The 27,657-nt window shown below is 33.9% G+C and overlaps 5 protein-coding genes across 7 annotated transcripts; 2 read left to right on the top strand and 3 right to left on the bottom strand.

Annotated features, from left to right (window-relative positions):
• Positions 1 to 2,037: 2,037 nt before the first annotated feature.
• Positions 2,038 to 5,302, bottom strand: LOC105670602 (uncharacterized). The gene is made up of 6 exons (XM_012364206.2): positions 4,914 to 5,302; positions 4,595 to 4,827; positions 3,825 to 3,998; positions 3,474 to 3,744; positions 3,056 to 3,325; positions 2,038 to 2,977 (listed from the first exon to the last, which is right to left on the bottom strand). Exons 2-6 carry the CDS (start codon positions 4,792 to 4,794, stop codon positions 2,777 to 2,779), a joined length of 1,116 nt encoding a protein of 371 aa, XP_012219629.1. The 5' UTR covers positions 4,795 to 4,827; positions 4,914 to 5,302; the 3' UTR covers positions 2,038 to 2,776.
• Positions 5,303 to 5,515: 213 nt separating this feature from the next.
• l(1)G0020 (RNA cytidine acetyltransferase l(1)G0020) lies at positions 5,516 to 12,136 on the top strand. The gene is made up of 17 exons (XM_012364263.2): positions 5,516 to 5,747; positions 6,069 to 6,332; positions 6,403 to 6,561; positions 6,637 to 6,873; positions 6,949 to 7,153; positions 7,233 to 7,354; positions 7,490 to 7,626; positions 7,701 to 7,988; positions 8,066 to 8,147; positions 8,329 to 8,445; positions 8,600 to 8,776; positions 8,857 to 9,004; positions 9,133 to 9,277; positions 9,351 to 9,559; positions 9,697 to 9,869; positions 9,937 to 10,185; positions 10,263 to 12,136. Exons 1-17 carry the CDS (start codon positions 5,640 to 5,642, stop codon positions 10,491 to 10,493), a joined length of 3,051 nt encoding a protein of 1,016 aa, XP_012219686.1. The 5' UTR covers positions 5,516 to 5,639; the 3' UTR covers positions 10,494 to 12,136.
• Positions 10,614 to 17,867, bottom strand: Nufip (nuclear FMR1 interacting protein 1). Of its 2 annotated transcripts, XM_012364264.2 has the most exons (6): positions 16,983 to 17,844; positions 15,146 to 15,337; positions 12,183 to 12,481; positions 11,866 to 12,101; positions 11,435 to 11,647; positions 10,614 to 11,247 (listed from the first exon to the last, which is right to left on the bottom strand). In XM_012364264.2, exons 1-6 carry the CDS (start codon positions 17,433 to 17,435, stop codon positions 10,895 to 10,897), a joined length of 1,746 nt encoding a protein of 581 aa, XP_012219687.2. In that variant the 5' UTR covers positions 17,436 to 17,844; the 3' UTR covers positions 10,614 to 10,894. The 2 variants fall into 2 exon arrangements, with proteins under 2 accessions (XP_012219687.2, XP_067212769.1); XM_067356668.1 differs by lacking the exon at positions 15,146 to 15,337 and having other exon boundaries at positions 16,983 to 17,867.
• Positions 17,868 to 18,291: 424 nt separating this feature from the next.
• CycA (cyclin A) lies at positions 18,292 to 25,031 on the top strand. The gene is made up of 6 exons (XM_012364270.2): positions 18,292 to 18,795; positions 19,183 to 19,710; positions 20,176 to 20,399; positions 20,512 to 20,716; positions 20,937 to 21,184; positions 21,380 to 25,031. The coding sequence occupies exons 1-6, from the start codon at positions 18,622 to 18,624 to the stop codon at positions 21,459 to 21,461; spliced, it is 1,461 nt and encodes a 486-aa protein (XP_012219693.1). The 5' UTR covers positions 18,292 to 18,621; the 3' UTR covers positions 21,462 to 25,031.
• On the bottom strand, positions 23,494 to 27,412 carry LOC105670643 (nucleosome assembly protein 1-like 1-B). 2 transcript variants are annotated; one of them, XM_012364272.2, is made up of 8 exons: positions 27,249 to 27,411; positions 25,875 to 26,022; positions 25,064 to 25,353; positions 24,729 to 24,885; positions 24,515 to 24,652; positions 24,295 to 24,442; positions 24,096 to 24,215; positions 23,494 to 23,905 (listed from the first exon to the last, which is right to left on the bottom strand). In XM_012364272.2, the coding sequence occupies exons 2-8, from the start codon at positions 26,016 to 26,018 to the stop codon at positions 23,745 to 23,747; spliced, it is 1,158 nt and encodes a 385-aa protein (XP_012219695.1). In that variant the 5' UTR covers positions 26,019 to 26,022; positions 27,249 to 27,411; the 3' UTR covers positions 23,494 to 23,744. The 2 variants fall into 2 exon arrangements, with proteins under 2 accessions (XP_012219695.1, XP_012219696.1); XM_012364273.2 differs by lacking the exon at positions 25,875 to 26,022 and having other exon boundaries at positions 27,249 to 27,412.
• Positions 27,413 to 27,657: the final 245 nt, after the last annotated feature.

The following is a 27,657-nucleotide window of genomic DNA, read 5'->3' as shown; positions in this document are numbered from 1 at the left end:
ACCGTATTATGGAGAATATATTGACTATATATATCTTTTTGCTTCTGCGCATGTGCACAATGAGACACTTTAACACATGCTTTTTGGGGCCATAGCACATAAGCGAAATTTGGGAAGTTAGCAGTCTAGTAATATATAGAAGTCTGTGGTCTTAACTTAATCTTAAGGACTCGTTTATGCTTCCCTGGAAATTCGGACTACGCATGTGCAAATGTAACAAAACCTAACCTAACCTAACCACAAATTGTAATAGATCCCGGTGCTGCAAATTATAGTGAATGTTAAAATGAATCGTCAGCGGCAAAAAACTTTAATGTTTGGAATGGCACTTTTGTTATCAAGTGCCTATGCAGCATGTGTATTATTAAGAAATTAAAAAAAAAATAAAAGAAAACCACGGAGATACGCTGTTCGGCCACTGAATCGAAAAAGACACGAAACTGGTCATTTCTTTTCTTTAATGAAAGATATGCTGAATATTGAATACGATCAGGAACAATTTTTTAAATATACACGGATCGAAAACCATTATTTCGCGCGGTTTCGTGCTGCGTCGGACGTCAGATTTACCTCATTGGCCCGGCCTTAGGACATTAGGGACTAAAGTTAAAAGATGGGATCTTTCCAAGATTAAGATTAAGACTAAGATTAAGACTAGGGAAGTATAAACGCCCTTATGGCATTCTACGTTATCAACTCTTAAGATTAAGATTAAGACCGAAGCATAAACCGCGCGCGCGCGCGCGCGCGGCCATGAGAGGGGCCAAGCTGCCGTTTTTCGTACGACGTTTTTACTAGGCCGTACACTAGCGGCGCGTACATATATTTTACAGCCTGTTTCGAACCAAGATCTATAGAGAGAAGGTTACCTCAGTAAAACCGGTTGAGGGCGAGGGACGATAAAGTAAGGGGGGAGCTAGAAACAGCTTGTCGGCGAGGGGCGATGAAGAAAGGGGAGAGCATGATAATCTCATCGACAAACAGTAACTGTCTGAGATGAGATAGCTTCTGTTCGACGATGAGATCATCATTGCCCCTCTTGCCGCTCGCCCCTCTCTGCATTTGCCCCTCTTGCCGCTCGTCCCTCTTTGCGCATGAGGTAACCATAGACTTATATAAATAGACCCAGCGTTCTGTGAGAGGAGTTGTCCGCGTCTTCTAAAGGACAGAATGATACGCAGTAAGGTGCTGTCTCCGTCACTTGCTGGTCTGGAGGGGGAACGTCGACAACGTTGAGGGGAATTAAAAGGCGCGCGTACCGCATGTATAAATGCGGTACGCGCGCCTTTTAATTCCCCTCAACGTTGTCGACGTTCCTCCTCCAGACCAGCAAGTGACGGAGACAGCACCTTACTGCGTATCATTCTGTCCTTTAGAAGACGCGGACAACTCCTCTCACAGAACGCTGGGTCTATTTATATAAGTCTATGGAGGTAACCTTCTCTCTATAGATCTTGGCCAGCGGCCGCGTGGTAGTGGGACAGCGGAAGGCGTCGTCTCAAGAATCAAGCTGAAATTTGCAACTAACGCCGAGCTCTGATATACGTAATCATGTTTTACAAGTATGCATTACCGAACTTGTAGATATAGCACATATCGGAACCAAAATTTAAGTATAAACTTATATTCGCTCTCTTCGTCAGACACAATCTATGTGTGACGAAGAGAGCGAATATAAGTCCGTGCTTAAGACGATTTTGAATATAAGAACGGACTATGAATACCGCCCAAAAAGTCGTGGACGTAGCACGGAAAAGACCCAAAAGATCGTGGACATTACCTACGGGATTCGTGGACATTGGCTACGTAGTTCAATGTGCACGTTTTGTGCACATAGAGGCGCTAGCCCACAGAAACACGTAAAATGCAAGCATGTCCACTCTCAGTTTTCTCTCTGGTTATAGTTATAACACTGCCTGAAATTATTAAAATTTTCGAATATCCCGCGGTACCCCGGGGCGCCGCGGTGCACACTTTGAAAATCACCGCACTATCATTTAGACAATCATAAAATATCATATTAAAGAAAAATTTAAATAAAAGTAATAAAAATTTATTTATTTTATTATGCACATGTTAATTAACAAATTAAAAAATATAGTTAAGTACGTATGTACACACAGGAACAGGAATGCCTTCTATACAATGAAGGATCATGATGAAACGATCACTAATATTCCAAAACATTTTCTTTTTTTATATATATATATATAATATATATATATAATATATATATATATATATTATATATATATATATATATATATATATATATATATACAATCTATATATGAACTACATATCGACACATTTTACATCATAAAAAAATAGAAAGGAAAACCGATATCATTGTTAGTTACAAACTTTGTTTTTAGCACATTGCAACATTGGACAATTAAACTACAGATCTGTAGCAACGATCATGGAGAAGAATCTCTAATATCTATCTTTCACTGTGCATCGATAACAATAAAAGCGTTGCATTTATAAATACACAATCTAATGATACAAGTCACATGACAATAATCTTTAATAAATAAAACTTTCATGAATATTATATTATATTTTACATAACGGACGCACGCGGCATAAATATTTCATATAATTCGTTCAAATAAATATCTAATGCAACGTGAATGTAACATCAATGAGGAATGCTAATTCTCACTCTAACAATTGATAATTCGCTAATAAACTTTGATGCAATAAATAACTATGCGATTACGAATACATCAGGTAACGATTAGTCATTAATTTTCCTAAAGAAATCGTATCGTTATGTCAGTAAGTCAGAAGGTACATTGTTAGGTAGCGTAACGCCGAGTCTGGTTATCATGTAAGACGCGACTTTGCATCCCAATTCCAAGCAACTCTTTGGATCCCAGTGAGCCAAAACACCAGCTAAGAAGCCAGCTACTAAAGCATCTCCAGCACCCGTTGTATCCATAATAGGTGCTTTCGGCGTAATAGGCGTCACCTGAATAAAATAAATATATATGAAAGAATCCATTTTTTTTATCGCACGCGTTTATATATTGTCTCGATTAAAACAAACCTGAACGGACTGTCCTTTGCCCCACACGATAATCGCCGGTGCAGATCCACCGCGCGTCATAATAAATATACCGTCTTCGGCTAACCAATCCTTGCTATTAGCGCTAGAAATGTCGACTGTGATCCTTTTTAAACTGTTCAGTAAAAAGGGTATATCAGTGACATCGTTGTATTTCACGTTCAACGCTTGTGCTAACGCGATCATTTCCCTCGCGTTACCGAACACGATTTTGGCGTTGCCGACCATTTCACAGATTGCTGCATGATGATCCTTCAAAAATAAAACAAAATCACATGAATTAATAATGTATTCACTATTTAAATCATAAATTTAAAAAAAAGTTATATATTGACATTACTATAGCTAACACGTGCTATTTTTTATATAATACATAATTTTTACATTGTTTAATACATACCTGGAATATATATAAACCACTAAGATTAAATGCTATAATAATATTCTTCTCCCGCGCTTGCTTGACCAATTCCTGAGCTACATCTAAGCTATGCGTTATAAAATATCCTTCAATGTAAATTATCTTTACAGTATCCAATTGCAAATTGGTCTTCTTCAGGTCGTCTAGTGTATATACATTAGCTGCACCTAAATTTGCAACAAGACTACGGGATGTATCATGCACTAGCGCAACGCATAATCCAGTAGGTAGAGTTGGATGCACGGCATATCTAAAATATCCAAAATATTATAAATTAAATTTATCTTATTCTGCAATAATGCTTTTTGTGCATATGATACAATTACGTACTTTACATCCACTCCAGCAAGTCGAACTAATTTCTCTAAAACTGAACCTTTATGATCATTTCCAAGACCACCATAAAAAGTACCGACTTGAAATTCACGAGTTTCGTCGCAAAGCCATTGCAAAATTCTCATTGTGTTCTGTGCAGATCCTCCAGGATATGTATTTTGTTCTGTTCTAAAAAGCATAAAAATTTCTCATATTTAAAAGATTTAAACACTAAAATTGGTTGAATAAAACGACCAAAACGTTTGTATAATTATCAAATCAGAATTGTTAAATACAAGCATTAGTGGTTGTATTGATCTAGTAACCTATTTATTCAATTATCGTTATTAAAATTTATCATTTTCTTAAATAACTTTGATAAAAAGATTATGAAATTATTAAATAATATATTTACTCAATATAACTTTCACATTATACATATATATTACTTTGTAAATAAATATAATACAAATAAAAGCTTAGGGTATTGATGCTTGCACTATATATTTTCTGCATAACATGTTTATATGTGATTTTTTATACATAAAAGTCCATTAAATTTCTATAAATAAATTATATAAATAAATTATATAAATAAATTATATAAATAATACTTTTTTACAATTTGATTGATTATACCATATCATTATATAAACAAAGAATTTTCTCAACAAAAAGAATATTAAACATATTCTAGACACACACAAAGTACTACAAATCAAAAGCTTTTTATAAAGTCAGATTTTATAATACAAACTTATATTTAAGCAATTATATTCACTAACTCTGGTGGTAAATCGGCGATTAACTCCTGCATTTTCTTTTCGGATAGCTCAGTCTCACCGTCCACTGTAAGATTGTGCTTCTTAAGTAACTCATCATTCTTCAATACCACATAAATATCCAACAGGGGATTGCCGAAACTTATAATCGCTGGGAAATCCAATCGAGCGATGGTCTTCCGCAGTGGAATCTTTTCTACCATTTTTCGTATTGAAGAGTGAGCTTCAAATGTTAGCTTCCCGTACATATTAATACATAATAAAAATTAATAACATGATTTAAAATATTAGAACACATAATCCATCAATTGTAATTACTTACAAAGTGAACAGAACTTCTCGAATCATTGTATTTCTTCACGAGAATAATTATAAAGTTACATAGAAATTATAAAGATGAATTTTACAGTAAAGAACTCTTTAATACATGATTCAAAATTAACAATTCGAGACTGCGAATAAATAAAAGCTACAAAATGTGAGAGAAGCGAACCGAAAACTGCTTTAACCGGAATATTCTTTTTTGTCGATATTAACACGTCAAAAATAATCGTCTAACTTAATCGTATATTTCAATTTCTTTTTATTCATTCTCGAAACTACATCGTGTATTGTTTATCAATCCGCTTCATCGCGTATATCACGTACCGAGTGGTATTATAACCTACATTTTCCCATCATTTGGTTGCGTTCAAAAACTACACCCGAGAGCACCCACACACACACAAACCAACTAACGCCGTTCAGAAACCAACTGAGAGTACGACCTAAGTGGTCTCTTCAGTGATTTGCATTACTGCTCGCTGTGATTGGTCGATTTGCTTTACGTTTACTACTACACTTTTTTACGTGTGATGACTTTAAAATGAAGCATAAGAAAGGAGACAGAAATAGTATGTCTGCTCTTTTCTAATGTCTGATGGTATCTGAAGCTAGCCGAAGCACGGAGCAGCGCGGAACTCACATGTGTTTGCTTGCGCGTGGCTGAGATTTTGAGGTTAAATAAGTTTATCAATATTAAAAATATATAAATAATATTTTTAGTAAAATGGTTCGCAAAAAGATAGACAACCGCATAAGAGTTTTGATAGAAAATGGTGTCACTTTGGGACACAGAACGATGTTTATCGTCGTCGGCGAGAAAGCGAGAGATCAAGTAAGTATTTGTCTGAAAATGTTCATATGTAAATATTGTATGTAAAATAAATTCGAAAATTAATTAACAGAATAATTTTTAGATATTTATTTATAACGTTGATTTATGCTCTTACCATTGCAGTTATTGCAATTAACAAAATAGCAATTACTGCAATTAAAAAACATTCTGGCTTGTTAAAACAGCTTGTACATTAATTAAGTTGTTAATTATTATATGCAAATTGTATTATTACAGTCTATATATTAATATATAGTTATATATTTTCACTTCTTTTATAAATTCACTTTATATTAGTTGTAAAAAAACTATTTCTTTCAGGTTGTATTATTGCACCACATGTTGTCCAAGACAGTTGTAAAGGCTAGACCTTCTGTGTTGTGGTGTTACAAAAAGGATTTGGGTTTTAGTAGTCACAGAAAGAAACGAATGAAGTCTTTGCAGAAAAAAATCAAATCAGGCAAATTAGACGTTAACGAGGATGATCCATTTGAATTGTTTGTTATATCAACTAACATTCGCTATTGTTATTATAATGAAACACATAAAATATTAGGTAACACGTATGGCATGTGTATATTACAGGTGTGTATACATTTTGCTTTTCCTAACATATTGATTAACCTTGGCCTAATATTATATTTTATAATTTCAGGATTTTGAAGCAATTACGCCAAATTTATTGGCACGTACCGTTGAAACAGTCGAGGGTGGTGGAGTCATTGTACTTTTGCTGCAATCTATGAACTCTTTAAAGCAATTGTATACACTGAACATGGATGTCCATCAGAGATTTCGCACGGAAGCTCATAAAGTATGAATATGCTATTTTGTAAATGGATTTGTTACAATGTGCGATACTATAACACTACTCATTTTATCAATATAGGATGTAATATGCCGATTTAACGAGAGATTCTTGCTATCTCTGGCTTCCTGTACTCGATGTTTGGTTGTTGACGATCAACTGAATGTATTACCTTTATCTTCTCACAATCTGAGGATAGAACCTGTGCATAAATCAGATGTTTCAGAGGAACAATCGAGTTTAGATGTTTTAAAGGAGAGTCTGCAAGACACTCAACACGTATCCTCATTAATTAATTGTTGCAAGACGGTTGACCAGGTAATTTATTGGACGATTCAATTGCTGAGAATTGTTCAATACAAGATTACAATTAAAATTTTAATATATTTTCAGGCGAAGGCAGTTCTCAAATTTATCGAGTGTATTTCCGAAAAAACTTTGAGATCCACCGTGTCGCTGACCGCAGCTAGAGGACGCGGTAAATCCGCTGCATTGGGACTTGCCATTGCCGGAGCTATTACTTTCGGATACTCTAATATATACATCTCGAGCCCCAGTCCGGAGAACTTGAACACTCTCTTTGAATTTGTCTTCAAAGGTAAATAAAATAGTTCGTTTGATAATTATCGCTTAAATGTGAAACATTTCCAACATGTATAAACTATGTATATCGATAGGATTTGATGCGTTGGGATATCAGGAACATCTTGATTATGGTTTAGTGCAATCCACTAATCCAGAGTTCAACAAAGCCACTGTCCGCGTAAATGTATTTCGAGATCACCGCCAAACGATTCAGGTGTGTAACTTTGTCAAAAATTTTATAAACAATTCAAAATATAAGAAAAAATATATAAAATTCTATAAATATCTAGACACTTACCGTTATAAATTATAAATTAATAACGCATAATCTTTTTTACTTTTTGCATAGTATATACATCCAACGGACACTCACAAATTGAATCAAGCGGAGCTACTTGTGATCGATGAAGCGGCAGCGATTCCTTTGCCTTATGTAAAAGCCATGCTTGGACCTTATCTAATATTTCTCGCATCAACCATAAACGGGTAAAGCATTTAACTTGAAAAGTTTTTTTGGGATAATAATAAAATTATGTAATAATTTTCGTTAACATTTAAAGATACGAAGGCACGGGTCGGTCTTTGTCGCTCAAATTGCTGCATCAATTGAGAACGCAAACCGCTGGGTCAAATAGTCACAATGGAAAAAGCGAAAAGGAGCAGAATGAAAAAACTCTTATCGGAAGGCAGCTGCACGAGATGACTCTCGATGAATCGATACGTTACAAGCCTGGTGACTCTGTTGAACGATGGTTGTGCGACTTGCTTTGCCTAGATGTTACGACACATGCACCTGTTCTGTCTGGATGTCCTCCTCCCGATATTTGTCAATTATATTACATAAACAGGTATTTTTGAGTAACGATTGAACGCATCTTTCAAGTCTATAATTTATCAAGTTTATACATGTTTTGATTTTTCACAGGGATACTTTGTTCTCCTACCACAAAGCTTCTGAGTTGTTCTTACAGAGGCTGGTCTCTTTGTATGTTGCATCACATTATAAAGTAAATATTGTATTCTCTTTTTTTTTAATATGAAAATATGCATGTGGTGCAATCCAAAATTTATGCGTGAAAACCAAGCAAAAATCACAGGAAGAATGCATGCGTTATTTTTGGATTGCATTTTGTATTTTATTTTTATAAAATATTTTAATATTAATAACTTATTGATTATATATTTTAGAATACTCCTAACGATTTGCAAATGATGTCTGATGCTCCTGCGCATCATCTATTCTGTCTCTTGGGGCCCGTAGATTCCAATAAGAAGACTTTACCTGAAATATTAGTTGTTCTTCAAGTAAGTACAATAATGAAATCTATCGAACTATGCCGGAAGAAAAATGGCATGCCCAAACAAATTCATGATTTGTCTAGCAAATTCTTTTATAACTTTTGGTAACTAAATTATTTATTCTATATAGAAGTCTAACAAATTTCTTTTTAACACATAGGTCTGCTTAGAAGGCGAAGTTAGCAAAACTAGCATAAACGAAGGTCTCACGCGGGGTCGTAGAGCGGCTGGCGATCTAATACCGTGGACGATTGCTCAGCAATACCAAGATGAAGATTTTCCAGCATTATCTGGCGCGCGTATCGTTCGGATTGCCACGCATCCCGACTACCACGGGGTACATATTCCTTCTCAATCTGTCAATACATTTTTTTTTAAATTATCCAATTTTACTGAACAAGAACCTAATGATTGCAGATGGGATACGGTAGTCGTGCACTGCAATTATTGAAGCAGTACTACGAGATGAAAATACCTAATATCAACGAAGACGTCGCACAAGAGCCAGTTACCGAAATAAAAAATGTTCCTGACGAAGCAGTCGGTTTATTAGAAGAAACTATTGGTAATCTATTTTACGCAAATACGTAGAGTTTATTTTACTAATAAAACTGCTAATAAAACTTTACTCTAAAAACATTTTTTAACACGATTTAAGCAATGTTTAATATTTGCTCTATTTATCATTTACAGAACCTCGGAGTTCGCTACCGCCGCTCTTGTTAAAATTGAACGAGAGACGTCCAGAGCACTTGGATTACGTCGGTGTGTCTTTCGGAGTTACTGAACAGCTGTTGAAATTTTGGAAGCGGGCCAATTTCGTTCCTGTATATTTAAGGTACGCGTACCAGCAAAAGATATCTTGTGAATCGGCGTAAAAATTAACTAATTTTTGACACATTATTTTTTAGACAAACCGCGAATGATATAACGGGAGAGCATTCTTGCATAATGCTTTGCAAAATTAATGCGGAGCAAGATAACGATAAGTGGTTGCCGGCTTACTGGAGCGATTTCCGCAGACGATTCTTAAATCTGCTCTCTTTTTCGTTTAACGCGTATCCCGCGTCACTCGCATTGAGTGTGCTAGTTAACAAGACGGTGTCTTTGAAACCTGTCAGTAAGTGTAACTATATTATTAATTTATTAAGAAAACTGATTTTTTTTACTCGTGTGCTGTAAAATCTATTTTAATTAAGATTTGCTTGATTAACGTTTGCGAAAGATTCAAGCATTATAAATAAACCTTCGTTTCAGTATTGAGCAAGGAAGCATTGAACGTTTATTTTACGTCGTACGACCTAAAACGTTTACAAATGTATAGCAACAACATGGCAGATTATCATTTGATTATGGATTTATTACCGTCGTTGGCACGCCTGTATTTCTTAAACATGATGGGAGACACTCATTTCTCAGCAGCACAATCGGTAAAATATTTTGAATTGTTTATGTCACATTTGAAGCTATAGCATAACATTATGTAAATATTTTTAGGCGATTCTACTCGGCTTGGGCTTGCAACATAAAACCGTCGACAAGCTGGCGGAAGAATTAAATCTACCACATCCGCAGTTACTCGGTTTGTTAAATCGTATAATACGCAAATCGACCCAATATTTCAACAACGTTGCGGAAAAATACGTCGAGAGTACTATGTTGACCAAAGAATTGATCGCCGAAGACGTGAAAGTGGATCCTTTAGGCGGACAGAATTTACGCGAAGAATTGGAAACCGCGGCAAAGGTTCGTGTTTTGATTATTCCCAGAAAAGTTTGCAGTCCTGTGACGCTGAAATAACATCATATACATATATATTGCAGGAACTGAAGGTGAAACAGAAAGCGGAATTAGAGAAACTGAAGAATGAAAATTTGGGGCAGTACGCTATTAAGGGGTCGGAAGTGGAATGGACCAGTGCGTTGTCAGGCAAGCACAGTAAAAGTCTTATCTCTGTTAAGACTGGTGAAAAGAGACCGACAGAAAGTGATAATATACAAGAACCTGATCAAAAACGTACAAAAAAGAAAAAGAGACATTCTTTAAAGATGTAATCGATGTAATTTTATACAAGTGATCTCTTTTTTTCGCATGTTTTTTCTCAGATTCTTATGCGTTATTTAACTTACATAAGTTATGTATAAAATCTGAACCAAATATAGGCAGTTAACATGTTTATAATTAAAATATGCTTTATTAATAAACAAACATTTCGCCTTCTAAATTATCAAAAATAGCACATAATATAACATCATAACTTTTTATAACTATAAGGTTTTTTACGTCTGTGTATTTAAAAAATTCTAAAGATGATACATCGTACCTTGTATTTAAAATGAGGTAGTCAACGCGATTATATATTTATAATTAACAAGAGATTTTCTCAAACAACAACTTCTCATAATTATTCTATTTCAGGAACATTATTTTTCAAAATTATTATCATTATTTCAGATCAATTCGAGTCGAAAAAATTGTTTTGTATGATATATTTCATACATTGGCAAATTACATTTCTTTCGTGTTGTATATCACGCGCGAGCAATTTTTCTAATAATTTGTTATGATATTTATGAAAAATCCTCTCATTTTTATTGTTAATCGCTGCTTGATTTATTTCTTGCTTTTGTTTGTCGTGTTTAGCAGCGACTTTTTTATTCGATCTATTATCTGCATCTGTGCGCAATTTTCTATCAGAACTTTTTTCGCAAACTTGACTAGAAATTGTTTTAGGAACTATATTTTCTGTTATTTTATCATCTCGAGGGTCCTTCATTTTTATTTTTTTCACCGGCACTTCTTCTGGACCTGCATATAAAAATAAAGTTAGTATACATTAAAAAATTCATATATGAATATTCAAGAGGTTAAACAACTTGCAAATGTTAATTATATACACGTTTTGAGATATCCACGTGTATTAAAAAATATAAATGATAAATAGACAAGAGATATATCCAAGTATATTAATAAGTATTAATGCCTGCATATTTACCGTCATCTGATTCACTTCCAGATTTGTAATCTGCTACTAAAGTAGATAATACAGGCGCACTAGTGCTAGGCAAATTAGCGTCGCATTGTTTCAGTGTCTCAGATGCTTGTGGTATATCATCCTCGTCTGAAATATAACCAGTAATCTTTTCAGACAAATTTGTTTGCATCGTTTCATTGTCTGAGCACTCCTCATCATTTTCTTCATCCGAAACTGGAATATAAATAATAATTGTAGCAGAAAATCAATTTTATCTTAATATTTTACACAAAATGTAATAAAATAAGAATTTAGATTTCTATTGATTAATAGAAATTAATTTTATAAGTATTATAATTAAATTAATTATATATAATTAAAATATCAGTTTCTATATTTTAATAAGCGGAATTATCTCCGCTATAATTTATCAATACATTCTGATAACTTACTAATTCCACGAAAAGGACGTATGCCTCTGTACGTTTCATCTGTACAAGTACAATCGATATTCTTGGCGTCGCGTGCAGCACGTGTAAGGCGTTTGCGGCGTTTTTTCTCACGCTTATGTGCAATCTTTGATTTCATTTGTACATTAGAAGATCTCTGCTTGATCACCTCTCCTCTTTGCGACTTTTCTAACTCTTCCGCCTTACGCAAATTTATGTTAGCCTCAGTGGGGTACTTCCTGTTGTAACATTCAATAAATGTATATTTTTCGCACTTGTATTCTTTATTAATGCACGATGTATCAATCGATACAACTTACTTCTTACGCTCGATTATCCATTTCTCGATATCTTCCGGCGTCGACAAATCTTTCATCCTTTGATACAAACCAGTAAGATGTTGCATATTGATGTGCTTGTCAACGAGCTGGGAATACGCCGTAAACGTGCATCCATCAATGCCGCACGTTACATGCGTGCTATTATGTTCGGAGAGAGCATCACCGGTTGGAAAATCCCTGTCGCATATTTCGCAACAATAAGACGTCTCCTCGTCGGTACTTACAGAGTTTTCGTCTCTCTGATCATACGGCTCTTCGTCAATCGGATATTGATGAGCCTAAAAATCGGTACTTAAATTGTTTTCATAAATCACGAAGATCTTGGTACAAACTTATTTGCTCGCGGCGTACAATCACATAAATTGTCAGGTTTATTTTGTTACTTGTCAATTCTAGGTTTCAAGTTTTATTATAAAATTTTTCTAATTTGTTTAATAAGTTTTTCATATCTTCGATAAGCAGGTACCGTGATCTCGTGCACACACTATGCATCTATTACAATTATCTTCTTATCAAGTAATAAATAATTATTGTACAAAACAGTTGGAGTTATGTGCCCAGGGTATTCAGAAATTCAATCTCTGACGTATAGCATCTTCCTTTCAATGCTGTTTCCTCCTTTTTCAGATAAATTTAGATAAATATGCAAATTTGCGCATGTTTTGTTGAAATATTAATTAACCATTTTTACATAGCATACAAGCAATGTAACACAAGCATACATTTGTACCGTTTGCGTGGTACGTAGTGCGTTAATTGTGAGAGCTTAATCGTTTCATACGAGTACATAATTGTAAAATAAAGCTTGTACAGTCATAATATGTTTCTCTATGCTACAAACGTCAACAATGTTAACGCATTTCTATTTACAATTTTATATCAGTATGACTTATGCATAAGTATGCGTTAATGGCTACTTAATCAATATTCAAACATAAATCATTGCAAAAATCACAAAAGATTATTTTCATATTTCAGAACGATTGTTTTAACACATGAAATCAATCTTCTCTCAGTGTTTCATAATGATAGAATGATGGGAAACACACCAGATTTAGAATTTACAGAAATATGATTTATTCTTACAATATGCATTTGAATTACAAATTTGTTTTTCTTTTTTATATTGCTCTATGTCTCCTGAAAGTCATGAAATAAACAAGAATATCATAGATGTGACACATATAGTCATAATTATATGTAAAAGTGCTATTAATCTAACAGAGCCACAAGCTACTTTAGACTTTCTTTTGACATTTTACATATGTAAATTAACATTTTATATATGTAAACATTTTACATATTAATTACAATAAGGTCTTCATCTATTTTTATGCCACTGTTTAGATATCAGAATTTCATTAGTATTTCTAAGTATATTATGGCTTGCAGCACTGTATACTGGCTATAAATCCTAAGAGATTTCCAAAAAAGTTTATCCATTAACAGCCTGGTCAAATCAGTCTTTCAAATCGGATGAAAATGGATTACAGCTAATTCAGACAATCATATTACACAAGTTTATGTAACGAACTATACATTATTGGAGTATACATGTTTTTCACATAAAAAAGATATAAAAAAAAGATTTAACAAATCATCAATTCTACTTTGGTTCACCTAAAGTACTAAACAATCATTGTTCTAGCTAATAGATGCTGCTTTTTTCAAAATTATCTTCATCAGTATAGTTTTAAATAACAGACACTTATGATATAAATGATACAAAAGGTATTGCATGAATATAATATTGCAAAATTAATGAAAAAAAAGGAAGACAAAGAGGAAGGATAATGTCACAGTTAAGATGTTATAGGACTTGAGAATTTACTTAATAGTATAAAAACATAAGAAGTAAATCGTTCTGAAGTTTGAAAACAGAATGCTTCTGCTGTCATTTAAATTGTATAATTCTTATAGGAGGAGTAGCCTAAAGCTTTAAGACTGTGTCTGTTCGCTGGAAGGCTGCGTCTCCTCCGTTTGATCTGGTGATTTTGATTGTTCAGTATTTTTCTGAACACCCTCGGATTTATTTGAATTTGTTTCGGTGTCCTGTAAAACCAAAGTAATCTATCATTGTCAAATGGAACAAGGTCGGCTTTTCATCATATACTATCATATCTTTAAAATCAATTTAGTATTTCGTAATTATAGATTTTTTTTATCAACTTGTTTCGGTGTTTTGTCTTATCAATTTATATTGTACACCTTTCATCCGTCATCGAGAGCAAACAATATATATAGTATACAAACTTTGTGTTGTGTTGAAAAAATCAAATTTTAAAATGCATGGTAAACATTTCATGACTCCTCTAGAAATGCAGCTGGTACACTAAAAGCGTTAACCCATACTGCTCTTACAGATTAAGCATTACATCATTTAATTAGTTTATTATCATCATATTTAATGTCAATAGAGAAATTGTTTATATCCAATAAAATATTAGAAAAATTACAATCTCCACTTAATTTAAATTTCTTAGAAAAATTAATTGGTGCTTTTATTCCCAGAATAAAATATTTAAAAATAGACTATTACTGTACCAATTTATAACTTGAAGTTTTTTTTTTTTTTTTTAATTAAAACGAGCTTTATTGTTCGGATAAAGAATTACTATTGCATAAATTAATCTCATTTATGTGATGATTTGTTTGTACACATATAAAATTATTATGCATATGCACATACACATGTATATTTATAACTACCTACATTTTAAAATAATAATAAATAAATTCATCAGAAGATTTAGATAAAGAATAAATAAAAAACGAAAAGCAGCATCAAGCGATAGCAGATATAAAATTATCATGCAAAATGGCCAAGTTAGTAAAAAGAGAATAAATTTATCTACAATAATATAATGGATTTTTTCTGAAAGTATTTAAAAATTTGTAACGATTAAAATTTGTTACAGACACAACAAAGACAAAAGAAATACCTGTTCAGGATGTTTTGCAACATAATCACTTTTAGCTTCTCTTATCATTTTGGTTACTTTGTTTCGCATATCCTTAAACTCTGTCCAATCTGCTAAAATTTTACTCTTTTTTGCTTTGGCATACAGTTTATTTTTCTTTTGTATTTCGTTGCGAATTTCATCTGTCATCCATGGCTTTTTTAACTCTATTACCTAAATAATCATATTTCTCAGTCAGATTTAAATGTCGGAACATAAATACTAATAATATAAATATAAAAACTTTCTAGAATTTAAATTTATAAAAAAACCAATAGTTTTATACAAATTTGTCATCACAATTTATAATAACAAAGATATATTACTATCAAAAATATTTACAATTTTATAAATTCTTCTCTGAATAAACATAATAGGCAAAATCAAATATAAAGCTTTTAACACTTTGATAATTGTTTTCACATATGCATGATTTTGTTAGCTCAGTCACATTATGTAAATGTGACTTTTAAATGAAAAATACCAATGGCAGGTGAAAGTACTTGCATGAAATATGTGTTCATCAAAGTATTAAAATTGCTTTGAAGACTACCATAATCAAGTTATTATAGGTCTGTTCTTTTCAGCTGAACTAGTGCAGCCAGTTCAGCTATAAAGAACAGATCTTATAACTCAATGATACAAAAAAGCAATTTTAAACAATCTACCCTGGTGAAAAATATTCTCAGAATTTTTCATAAAAATTTTCAGATTTTTTACAAAAATTTTATAACTTTTTCAGAAAATTTTAAGATTTTTTATATGAATTAACACACTTTTCAGAAAAGAAATGAAAATATATGAAAATATATGAATAAATTCATTATTTCTCAATTTTCCAGATCTGTATATATTAAAGCCCGTGTCCACGATGCAAGAAATTGGTTCGAGTTCTTGGCCCAAAATGGTTGGATTGCTTCAAGAAATGTGTAACCAATCAACTCTTGCTGTTTTTCCATAAGAACTTCAATTTAATTGGCTATACGTTTCTCGGACCAAGAACTTGGACCAATTTCTTGCATCGTGGACACAGGCCTTTAGAAATATCAAATATTTTTACAAGTTGAAAAATATACAATTTATCAGCTTTTATTTTTCTACCTTATCTTTGAATGCATTTCATTTAGCAATGTAAAAACGTGTTATTCTATATTTATTTTCTAGTAGATATCGAACATAGAATGTCACGTTAACATACATGTTAATACATGTTTTATTCTGTGTTTGACATCCAATGAAAAAGATAGAATAGAAATATATACTTGCGTTAATTTGTACCGTTAAATGAAATGTACTCAAAGGCAGGGCAAAATATGGAAGCTGATAAATCGTAAATTTTTTTTAGAAATATTCTGCTAAATAGAATACAGAAAAATATACCTTATTACAACACATACTCGCATACATATACATTTAAAAATTCTATAAAAAATATATAATAATTACAAATATTGAATTTATTACATTTCATACATAATAAATATAAAAACCGCTTATGAAATATAAATTGTAATTATAACATATTATTGGCAAAAATAATTTTCATAATAATTATTATTATAACGCTTGCAGCTATACAGCTATCGAACATTATTACATCAGATTCCGTAATCTTAAAAATCCCGACTAATAATTTTTTTTTTTTTTTTTTTTTTTTTAATTTTCTAAAAAATGTTTTAAAAATATGAATAAATAAAAAATTTTTTCTTAGAATTTTTCATAAAATAAAATTATGAAAAATTCTTAGAATTTTCTAGGAAATTATTATGTTTTTTCACCAGGGTAATAAACAACGGCTGCTAGCATAAGAAATACATACTTCCTTATTGGGCTTCTTTACAGTAATCGTCGCCTTTATTTTGGTATCATTGCTTGCTGTGTACTTGGGCCTCATAGGTGGCATCATTTGCGGAGATAACATTTTTCGAGACCAGGGCATGAAAGGTCCATGCGGTACACCACGTGGTCTGACCGGCGGCGGAATGGGTGCCATGCCGCACGATCTATGACCGCTAGGATACAGTGGCAGCATGCCATTAGGTCGCGATAAACCACCACCAGGTCTAAGCGGCGGCGGTGGCGGCGGTAACCGCTCTCTGTAACCACCCAGACCGAACGCCGATATTGGTAGTAGCGGATGTAGCGGTGGCATCCGCATTGGCATGCCGGATGATGCGATTCTGTTACCGAATCTAGGCGGTGGGAGCGAACGCAAACCGGCCGATGGCACTCTGGACCCCATAAGAGGTCCTCTATTATTCAACGGGCTCATTTTCTTGCCAGTTCTTTCACTGCAGAAGAATACCTTCCGTGTGAGATTAGCGGCGCAGCTGACTTTCTTTCACGACACAATCGTTGATCTCTTCGTCCGGCACTAGATTACAAACCACCACGCTGCTCTACGCAATGCGCACGCGAAGTATATCGAAGAATTCACTGAAACGCGCAACCGAAATTGCGCTGTGAGAACTATCACAACGCGTTTCGTTCAAATGCAAACGAGTAAAACACAGTCACACGTGTTGCATCGATGAGCGGCACCAAGTGAAGAACACCACATGAAAAAAAACGATAACTTTGACTACAAGATTTACGAAATGTCGACTGCTCCGTGGGCGTTTTAATGATATATCGATAGGTGTTCATAAACACAACCGAAAAGCACAATCATAGTTGCTCCGTTATGCTCGTATCAGACTGCACATTAAAGATTGAAATTTGATCAATCAGGACGAAGAACTTTTAGCTCCTTTTGTCTCGATTGGTCAAATTTCAATCTTCAATGCGTAGTCTGATATGGACTTTATGACTCCCACGTGTTATTGGACCGTTTAAAGCTGATTACGCAAGTTTGTGTGGATATACTTTTATAACTTTTGTTCACTAGCAATGTTCTAAAATTTTTTCTCAAAGCCAGCATTAAATGTTATTAACGCAGAAATCATTCACACTTCCGAACGCACTCATCTGACTGAACTAGCCGCAAATATTTTTATGAATTTTGGTTCTTTAAAAGCGTGCGCGCGCCTACGTTAAGAAAAAATGTCTTTACGAACGCATAAGCCAACAAATGATATCGTGATTGGCCAGCGTGTTTCCCACGCCCATCATTGGCTGGTTTCGCACAACGCTTTCCGTAACGTCCCGCCAGCTGTCGGAATTACGTTTGTTTGAAATCAAACGGCAACCGAAGTTGGTTGTCGTGTCGTGCGCGTCCGATTTCCCGCGGATCTCTGTCATGTACGAGCGATTTTAAGGCGATCGAGACTACGAGGTTTCGTGGCGCCACACGGAGAAAGCGGGTCGGGCGCGCACTCGTTGTTTTTCGGCTAAAACGGTTTTTCTTACCCCGTGTGTCGTCTCGACAGGGGAGGACACGATCCTGATCCTACGATATACAGCGTTGTGTACTGATTTTTTTTTTTCGTACAAACGACTTGGTCGCGTGCCCAGGTACAATGGCCACGATGAGGGTACACCAAGAGGAACAGAAGAGCCGCATTGCCGCCGACCTTCGCGGCCGCGGTAAAGAGAACCTTGTCACGAATGGGAACACGCAAACGCTGCAACAAACCAAACGCACTGTCCTCGGTGTCTTGCACAATAATTGTGCAGGACATGGAGCGAAATCGGTACGTATATCTTACGCGCATTACTTGTCCTTGATCCGTGCTCCTTACCTCGAAATAATGACTTGTGCCTTAACTGATTTTCCAAAGAATTCTGATACAGTATAAATGTTGAAATAAATCGAAAAATGAAAATATAAGTTACGATATTTACATTAAATTGTTATTCAGCATTGATCTTTCATATTATTTTCATATCGCAAATTTCAATGCACTGCACTCATAGGAGTGAATAAATTTGCATATTGCTGTGATTTAAATTATTGATTGTTCTAAAAAGTTTAATATTGTATTGAATACTTATTATTGCTATATGACTTATAAAATTTCTTAAGATTAAATGCTGAGACTTTATCATAAACTGTATGTGATTTTTTTTTTACTTTTTAGCAAGAGATCTGCAAGGATGAGAAGTATATCAAAACGAAACCTTTTATATCCACACAAACTTTCAAAATTTATGAGGATAAAAAAGAAGAGACGGTCTTTAAGATTCATGGAGACAAAAAGGAAGAACCTGTCTTCAAGATTTATGAAGACAAATTGGAAGAAGAGACATCTGTTATGCTTAGGGATTTAACAGAAAAGAAAGAGACAAAAGCTGTGCAAGAAACAGTAGCAAAATCTGATAGAGAAAAGCCTAGGTTAGAAGTAGATACTATGGCTGCCTCTAGTCTTGCAGAATTTCGTAATAGCATCGAGGAAATCTATCAAAGCAAGCAGGATGATACTCTTTCGAAAGATAGTCCTATGTCTTTGGGGATGTCATTGGAGAAGTCTCTGACATATAGCAGTTCTTCCAATGAAGGGAAGAATGAGTACAGAAACAGAAGAGAATCTCTTAAGGAAATGAGAATTAACTTCTTTGATGTAGACGAATACAGGGCTGATATATATAATTATTTACGTGTAACAGAGGTATGCATCTTGTTTGTTTATGTCAATTTATCTAAATTAATATTGAAGTAAAAACTAAGTAAAATTTTATTTAATGAAGTATTATACATTGTTTAAATAAATTAGAAATTTATTTTAATTTTATTATGATTTTATTATGATAAAATAAATCTTTGCACCTCACTGGCGCTACTACAGCAACAGGTGTAATTTACATAACAACAAAATAAATGGATAAAATTTGAATTACAAGTATTTATAAAATTTATTTTCGAAAAATATTACTTTTAATCTTCAGAAGCTTAATCTTACAAAATGTCTTGGAGTTGTTATCAATCATAGTAAAAAAACTCTCAGTGCAAAGAATTAAAGTTAATTCTATATTAATATAAAGCCTTTATCGCGCGCGCGCGCGCGCGCGCCAGGAGAAACTCTAAGAGTTAATACTAAAACTTGTTTTAGTGTTTGGTCTAATCTTTTTTTCAGACATTACATAGACCAAAACCTGGCTATATGAAGAAACAGCCTGACATCACGTACACGATGAGATCTATATTGGTGGATTGGCTTGTCGAAGTAGCGGAAGAATATCGATTGCAAGATGAGACGCTGTACTTGACTATCTCATATATAGATCGCTTTTTATCGTATATGAGTGTTGTAAGATCAAAGTTGCAACTTGTTGGAACTGCTGCAATGTTTATTGCTGCGTGAGTTTATCTTAATAATCACATATGAAAGATCGAACTGTCCATTACGATTGTTTGAGTAAGATTTAAAAAATTATTTTATGATTGTGACATATATATATATTTTTAATAGAAAATATGAGGAGATCTATCCACCCGACGTAGGAGAATTTGTATATATCACAGATGATACATATTCGAAGACGCATGTGATAAAAATGGAGAATTTGTTATTGAGAGTGTTATCGTTCGATTTAACTGTACCGACGCATTTCACGTTTATTATGGAATACTGCATCAGCAATAACTTGTCGGACAGAGTCAGATACTTAGCAATGGTGAGCTTTATAAATACATGGTTGTAGTATTTTCGCGACTTGTATGTTATCGTCCATAAGTTATGGCGTATGGAAAACTAATTTATTTCGACATGTAACAAAAAATCACGTATTTTTTTCAACCTGACATATAATTCAATGTCTGATTAAGAGGTCTGTATTATTTCTCATATTTTTGGAAGCAATCTTCCCTTTTAATACATTTAGTGTGTTATTTCAGTACTTGTGTGAACTGTCGATGCTCGAAGCAGATCCATATCTGCAATACATGCCCAGCCACTTGGCCGCATCCGCAGTGGCGCTCGCGCGACATACACTGCAAGAGGAAATCTGGCCGCATGAATTGCAACTGTCCACAGGATACGATCTGAAAACTCTTAAGGAATGTATTTCACACTTGAGCAGAACCTTCTCCAATGCTCCCAACATCCAGCAACAAGCGATACAAGAAAAATACAGAAACAGCAAGTAAGTAGGGAAAAACATTTACACACACTCTTGATACATAATAAAATCTAATAAATACTGTAAGCGTCGATGCGAAAAATATTGTTTTTCTTTGTTTTTCTTTGTTTTTCTTTGTTTTGTTGCGTGTCTCGTGGAGTACACTTCTCAAATTAATAATGAAATGTTTGAAGTGCTTAATGCATGAAATCTTTCTAGATACGGTCATGTATCTCTGCTGTTGCCGCGTAGTACCGAGGCGGTATCGTGCGAGGACGATGACGAAGAGGAAAGTGCTTAGTAAAGAATATTGGACAAACACAAGAATAAAATGATTTCTTGTGTATAAATAATCAATAATGAATCTCCATATAGAGGGGTTCTATACATCGAAAATGAAGGAGGGAATCAGGGCAAGGCTAACCTACCATTCCTACAATATAGAAGGAAAGCGTATGATCGATTTTTGTTAGCTTGTTTTGATCTGGTTGATGTGTTTTGCAAGAGCAAAACTGTCTCTGGCTGTCCCTATCTTCGTCGCACGTTATTTTGCATCATTGCCCGCGCTTGGGTTGTGACCAAACACAAATTTTAATAACTGTTTTGGAACTTTGTCATTATATCAATGTGCGAGATTTTTCTAGAAAAAAATTGCACATTATCTAGAAATTGCCTTTTTGTAAGTATTTTTTTTTTTTTCTAGAGGATTGTTAAGACAATAAGCACTGCCTCCCGCGGTACACGCAAACGGCTAAAATCGATTGCAAGTAAATTAATAAACTAATAAGAAAAATCGATAAGCAAAGCGATTTTGTATTTATTATCATTTTACGGTTAGATACATACGCTGGTTAACGATGGAAAAAGAAAAAAAAAAAAAGAAAAATGGCAAATATGGAAAAATGGCTTTGAGATATTTCCACAAAATTAATTATACGTTTACATCTACATTTCGATCAGTCCATGTACAGTTATTTATTTACAGCATTCTAGGTATTGTAATTAATCAGAAGCATAGTTTGCCTTGTTAGAAGTAAGATGCCTTTTACATATATGTATCCTTAGATTGCATCATACGAGAGTCATAAATTACGCTGTGCAAGATTATACTGTCAATTTTCTCCTGGTCAAACTATTTTTCACAACGACGTCTACGCTACAAATGCAGGTGGACTTTCTACGGCCATTTATCCGTGATGCAATCACAAATTTACAATAATTAATACACGTGTTCTGACGATGCATATATTCGATCATATTGACGTACAATATTGCACGGCATAATTATTGCATTTTCATAACGCAAAATACCTAGGTGTTCATCAAATCCGACATGCATGAGAATATGTTCATACGATTTCAAATATAAATATAAAAAATGTTATGGAATCATACACCGTTAAGTGATTATACACATTCAGTTCTGCATAAATTGTAAATTATATGGTCCGTTCCATGGTTTCAAATAGTCGAGTAAACATGAAGACTTGAATTTTCTTGGAATTGTATCCGTTGCTTAAACGTGAATGGTTTTAATTTTTAAAATATGCGCTAAAACATTGGACGTTTGTGGAAAAAATTCACCGAAGTCTCGTCGCATACATTAGAAATTAGAAGAAAAAAATGTAGGAACGTTATTGAATTTCGAAGAGCACGTTTCGTAAAAATGAAACTAAATTTTCGAAAAGTTGTTTTTTCGCACTTTCTGGTTCTACGACGCCACCGGCGTTTCTCTCTATTGATATTTAAAAGCGTGTGGAAAATGTATAATGCAAATTTTTATATTATATTTTCATATATATCTGACATAGTGCGTTCTATATACCACGTTAATATATTTAAATTTAAAAATATTCGAAAACGTTTTTGACCTAACGCAAAATCGTATTGAGCGTTTCCGCGAATTTATAGGACGAATGAATTTCATAGATATGAAAAAGCATGATAATATAATTGTAAATAATACCAAAAATTCGTTCCTTTTACGGACGCTTTGGAAGGATACTTTACGAAGGAATAAAGAGGAAGAATAAAACGCTGAAACAGTGATCTTTTTTTTTTTCTCCACTTTTGTATTAAAAATGCTTCAACAGTACCCAAAAATTTGTCCATAGAGCAACGTGCGTTTCTCGAAAAAGAATTCAAACAACCTCTGTCGGCGCATATAAACATAACAAGTAGTATAAAATGAAGCAATTAAAAATTGACAATAATAGTGTTCGAGAACGAGAGCAATTGTTATATACTTATGATGTTAGACCTTAAGAGCACAGGTATAATGAGGCGCGTATTCTACTCATCGTCAACGGCGAGTAAAAGGAAGGTGTACACAATTCTCTTTTTTTTTTGGGGGGGTTTTTTTTTTGTATCATCGGTATGTCGAAGAGTTCTATGCTTGATCTGGAATAGGAGATATGATATGATTAGATGGCTGATACAATGATGGTGGGGATTACATTTGGAGCTGCAAGGTGCAGGATTATCTAGGCAGTTATCGGTCAGAGGTGTCGTTAGTGTGTTGTTGCATACTGTAACGCACGAACGATTGATTTTTTTTCCCTTATGTCGCAATTAATATGTAACTCTACTGTTGTTTACACTCATTGGGATCGTCGCCTTGTTTCCCACCTGAAGGCGCGTTGGTTGGAGAACCTTCTTCCTCCTCATCCTCCTCATCGACGTCATCATCATCATCTCCATCCTCCTCGTCTTCGTAATCCTCATCCTCATCCTCCAAACCTTCACCTGGAATTAATGCGTATCTTACTGCTAACTGTTCAGATATTTACACACGTACGAATATATTCTAATTATATTTTGATATATTTTAACATTGAAATATTTATGCGTCGTGTATTCATAATTCTTTAAAGTTGAACAGACATAATGCATTCACGACACTCATTAAATTATGATAATATATTCGTGGGATTACCTGTGTAGTACAATACAGCTCTAGGAACTATGCGTTCTCTAATGTAATGACCTATTTCGAAATCGCTAGTTAACAAAGCTTGGGTATCTTCGTCTATATCGGCTTCCGAGTCTTCTGGCACTGAAAGTATTTGCACGAATTACACAAAATAAATTATAAACTGAACGCCAAGAAATGACGCATATGTAGTATCAATTACCATTTGGCGGATTGAAGAAATTAAAGAACGAATCATTCTGGACAGTTTTAGTAACGGTGCGCATAGATCCTCGGGATTTATGCTTCTGATTCTTCTTGATGGTTTTAATTGTAACATTCTTCCCCTTTTTCCAATCGATCACGCAGCCCTGCAAAAGAAATTCTCGATGTTAGCATCGTATAACTACGTGCGAACTAAATAGATTAAATAAAAGTCTTACTTTGCATTTATATATTTCAGGTCCTTCAAAACTGAACGGATCATTCTTCTCCGGAGTGCACTTCATGATGTACTCTTTAGTGAGCACTGAATTAGAAAAGTATTCGTTGGGCGTGAAATGAAACTCGAGGATAAATCCCTAGAAAAATGTATTAATTTTAGTTTAACTGTTTTGCCAGTCATTATTTTATTATTGTATATCGCTCATGGCTTACCATCGGATTCGATTCTAGGAATTTCACTTTAATATCATGTAGATGCTTCAAGATCGGTTCATCGTGTTCCTGTACCATATCAGCTAACGTACCTACATTCTTAAATATTGTTAGCCAGAAATCTGGGATCCCTTTAGTATCATCATCGTTTTCCGTTCTAAAATTATATAACAAACTTGTATTAAATTTTGTTTAAATTTTTTATATAAACATATGTAGTTGAATCATAAAGAACGTTTGCCGTAGCTCATTAAAGAAATGAGAATTATTTTTAACTTAATAAGAAATAAATTATTGTTACGACATTGTTGACATACAATGTTACGAAAACATACTCATCCTTCTTCTCTGTAGTGTCCTCGATCTTTACTTTCTCTTTCATGAGACTACTTAGCGTTTCTTCGTCCTCATCGCTGTCCCAAACACACTGCTCATCCGTTGGCTCGTAAGAACCAGATATTATCTCACTTCGCTTGTGGTATAAAGGCGCACACATTTTATAATATTCACATTCCAAAGCATGGACCTCCTCGTAAAATTTAGCCTCAATATTTGTGGTGACAAGCTGCAGTTGTTTCAGTGCCTTAATCCTGCGTTTGACGGGAGCAGGAAGAGACTGCATTTGCTAAAAATGTAATTGCATTTCTAAAACTTTGATGCAATTATAACATTTAACTATGTTATATATATACTATAATATGCTAATATTTTTAACGTACTAGTATTTAACATTTTTAAATATTTGATTTACATTAAATTAGACATCATTGAGTACTTTGTAAAGTCTTTTTTTAAGTTTTAATAATAAAAAATAATTAGCTTTTAAAATTACAAACTAATTTTTTAGAATTTAAGTAAATTAGCAATATAAAATTAATTGTGCAATTTTATTTGAATTAACAAAATAGATAATATATCCATAATTCGACCAATTATTCAATAAGTATGTAAAATATTCTGTCAAAATTTGTCAATTAAACGGTATATAAAATGGAAGCAAACAAGCATTACAAAACATGCGATTCAGAAAATTATTTTTGCATTACACGTTTAACAAAAGATCAATCAATTTATATAAACTTGATAGTACACAGTCTGCTGTGCTGAAAACATATTTACAGGAGAAACAAAATAATATTGCAATACCTCTAATCCTGATGCAGAAATACCATCTCGAAGAGCAGCTAACACATCAGTGCTACGTAAAATTTTGCGATGATTTTTTTCGTCTTCATCTTCGACAGATTCCGTACCGCTAGTATTCACGGCGCGTTCCGGATCGGTTGTCATATTACTATAATTTAAATGTGTTGCTATCAATTTTTCACCTTAATCTTTACAGCCAACTATATACATCTACAAGCTTTTAGTATTCGATTTCACGGTCGCAAATTGAAACTATTAAACTCTTTATAATTGCAATTTCCTTTTTCATATCATAATTTGATTGAATTTTACGTAGACTGAAAATTTTGTGTATGTATATTTCACACAGTTTAATATGTAACCATACTAATTCGCTGAATTGTTAAAGCGGTGCCAAAAAGTTTATGTACATTGCTGGGTTCAAATAAATAAGAAAAAAAGAGCAATTAATTGGACACTTCAATACAAAGCAGGTATTAAATTCTTGTGAGGTAAATAAAAAATAAGAAGTTACATTACTGCAGACACATAAATAATGAAATTATTACATATGTACGCAATGGATAGCAGAGAAAATTCATCTTTAAGTAAAGTTATCAATAAATATATAAGTGCATTGTGTTGTTTCAGATAATAAATTCAAAAAATCAGCATAAATAATTGAATTTTTCAGATAGCGAAAGTACATCAAAGTGTTATCACAATACTTGCAAAATGTGCTAAGATAAATCTTCGCGTAAAAAAATAAGATTGTAAAAAATTACAGTTTTAATACAACTGTATAAAACAAAGCTGGATCTCAAAATACAAGTTGAGAAATGAAACCAAGTGTTTCGCTAAGTGTTTCGATAGGAATAAATTATGTTATTCACATATTGAAGAAATTTAGAATTTTGCATTGTTCAACATTCTTTTAACAAAATAAAAATCAGTTATATATAAGACTGACATTTCACAATCGACTCCTAAAAGGTTATTTCAAGGCAATCGTGGCGAAACGGAAGATACAAGTTAGACGAAATAAATTACGCGCACGTCGCAAAAAAATGCGGTGCCAAAAAGAACCTGAACCAATATCAAATGGGATAGAATTAAAAACGCTAATTGCACGTTGCGTTATTCATGCTGCGGAGAAAAAAAAATCAGTCGCAAGGACATAGACACGAAAAAACGTGCACATGGGGGATGACGGGATCCGGCTGAAAATGCCTGCCGTGAGGGTAAAAAAGAACGTGGAAAAAGAACGAAGCGAACGAGGGACAAAGTACGCGCGCGAGAAATGCATCGCGGCAAAAATACGCGTGCGAAGATACGATGACGAAATTATTGTTCGCCACCGCGTGCTAAATCCGAAGATATCACCGTTGCATTTACCTTCGTAGTCACGCAGCCGATCCGCAAAGGAAGTGAGAATCAGACCTGACCGAAACCAGGGAACGAACAACGAACCACACGAACCGGTCGCTGCCTCTCGACGGTTGCTCGTATGGAATCGTGGGTAAACGCGCGAACAAAGAGGGATAAACGGCGGTTGCAAATCTTCCAACTCGCGATCTCTCGATTCGATGACGCGTGAAAATCGCGAGATCTCTGGACAGACGTCCGCAATATTGCACTCGATGTCTAATCCGTAGAGAAGCGAGATATGATTGGCTGATTCACTTTAAACGTAACAAGTTGACACTTGTGGAAAGAAAATTTTATTGCATAAAAATGTATCCACAGAACTTGCATAAAAATCTTATAAATAAATCATTGTGTATAAGAAAATCGATCGATCATA

This window comes from Linepithema humile, chromosome 6 (assembly GCF_040581485.1).
Source record: "Linepithema humile isolate Giens D197 chromosome 6, Lhum_UNIL_v1.0, whole genome shotgun sequence".
NCBI classification, from domain to species: domain Eukaryota; kingdom Metazoa; phylum Arthropoda; class Insecta; order Hymenoptera; family Formicidae; genus Linepithema; species Linepithema humile.
This window is presented reverse-complemented; position numbering and strand designations above follow the sequence as displayed.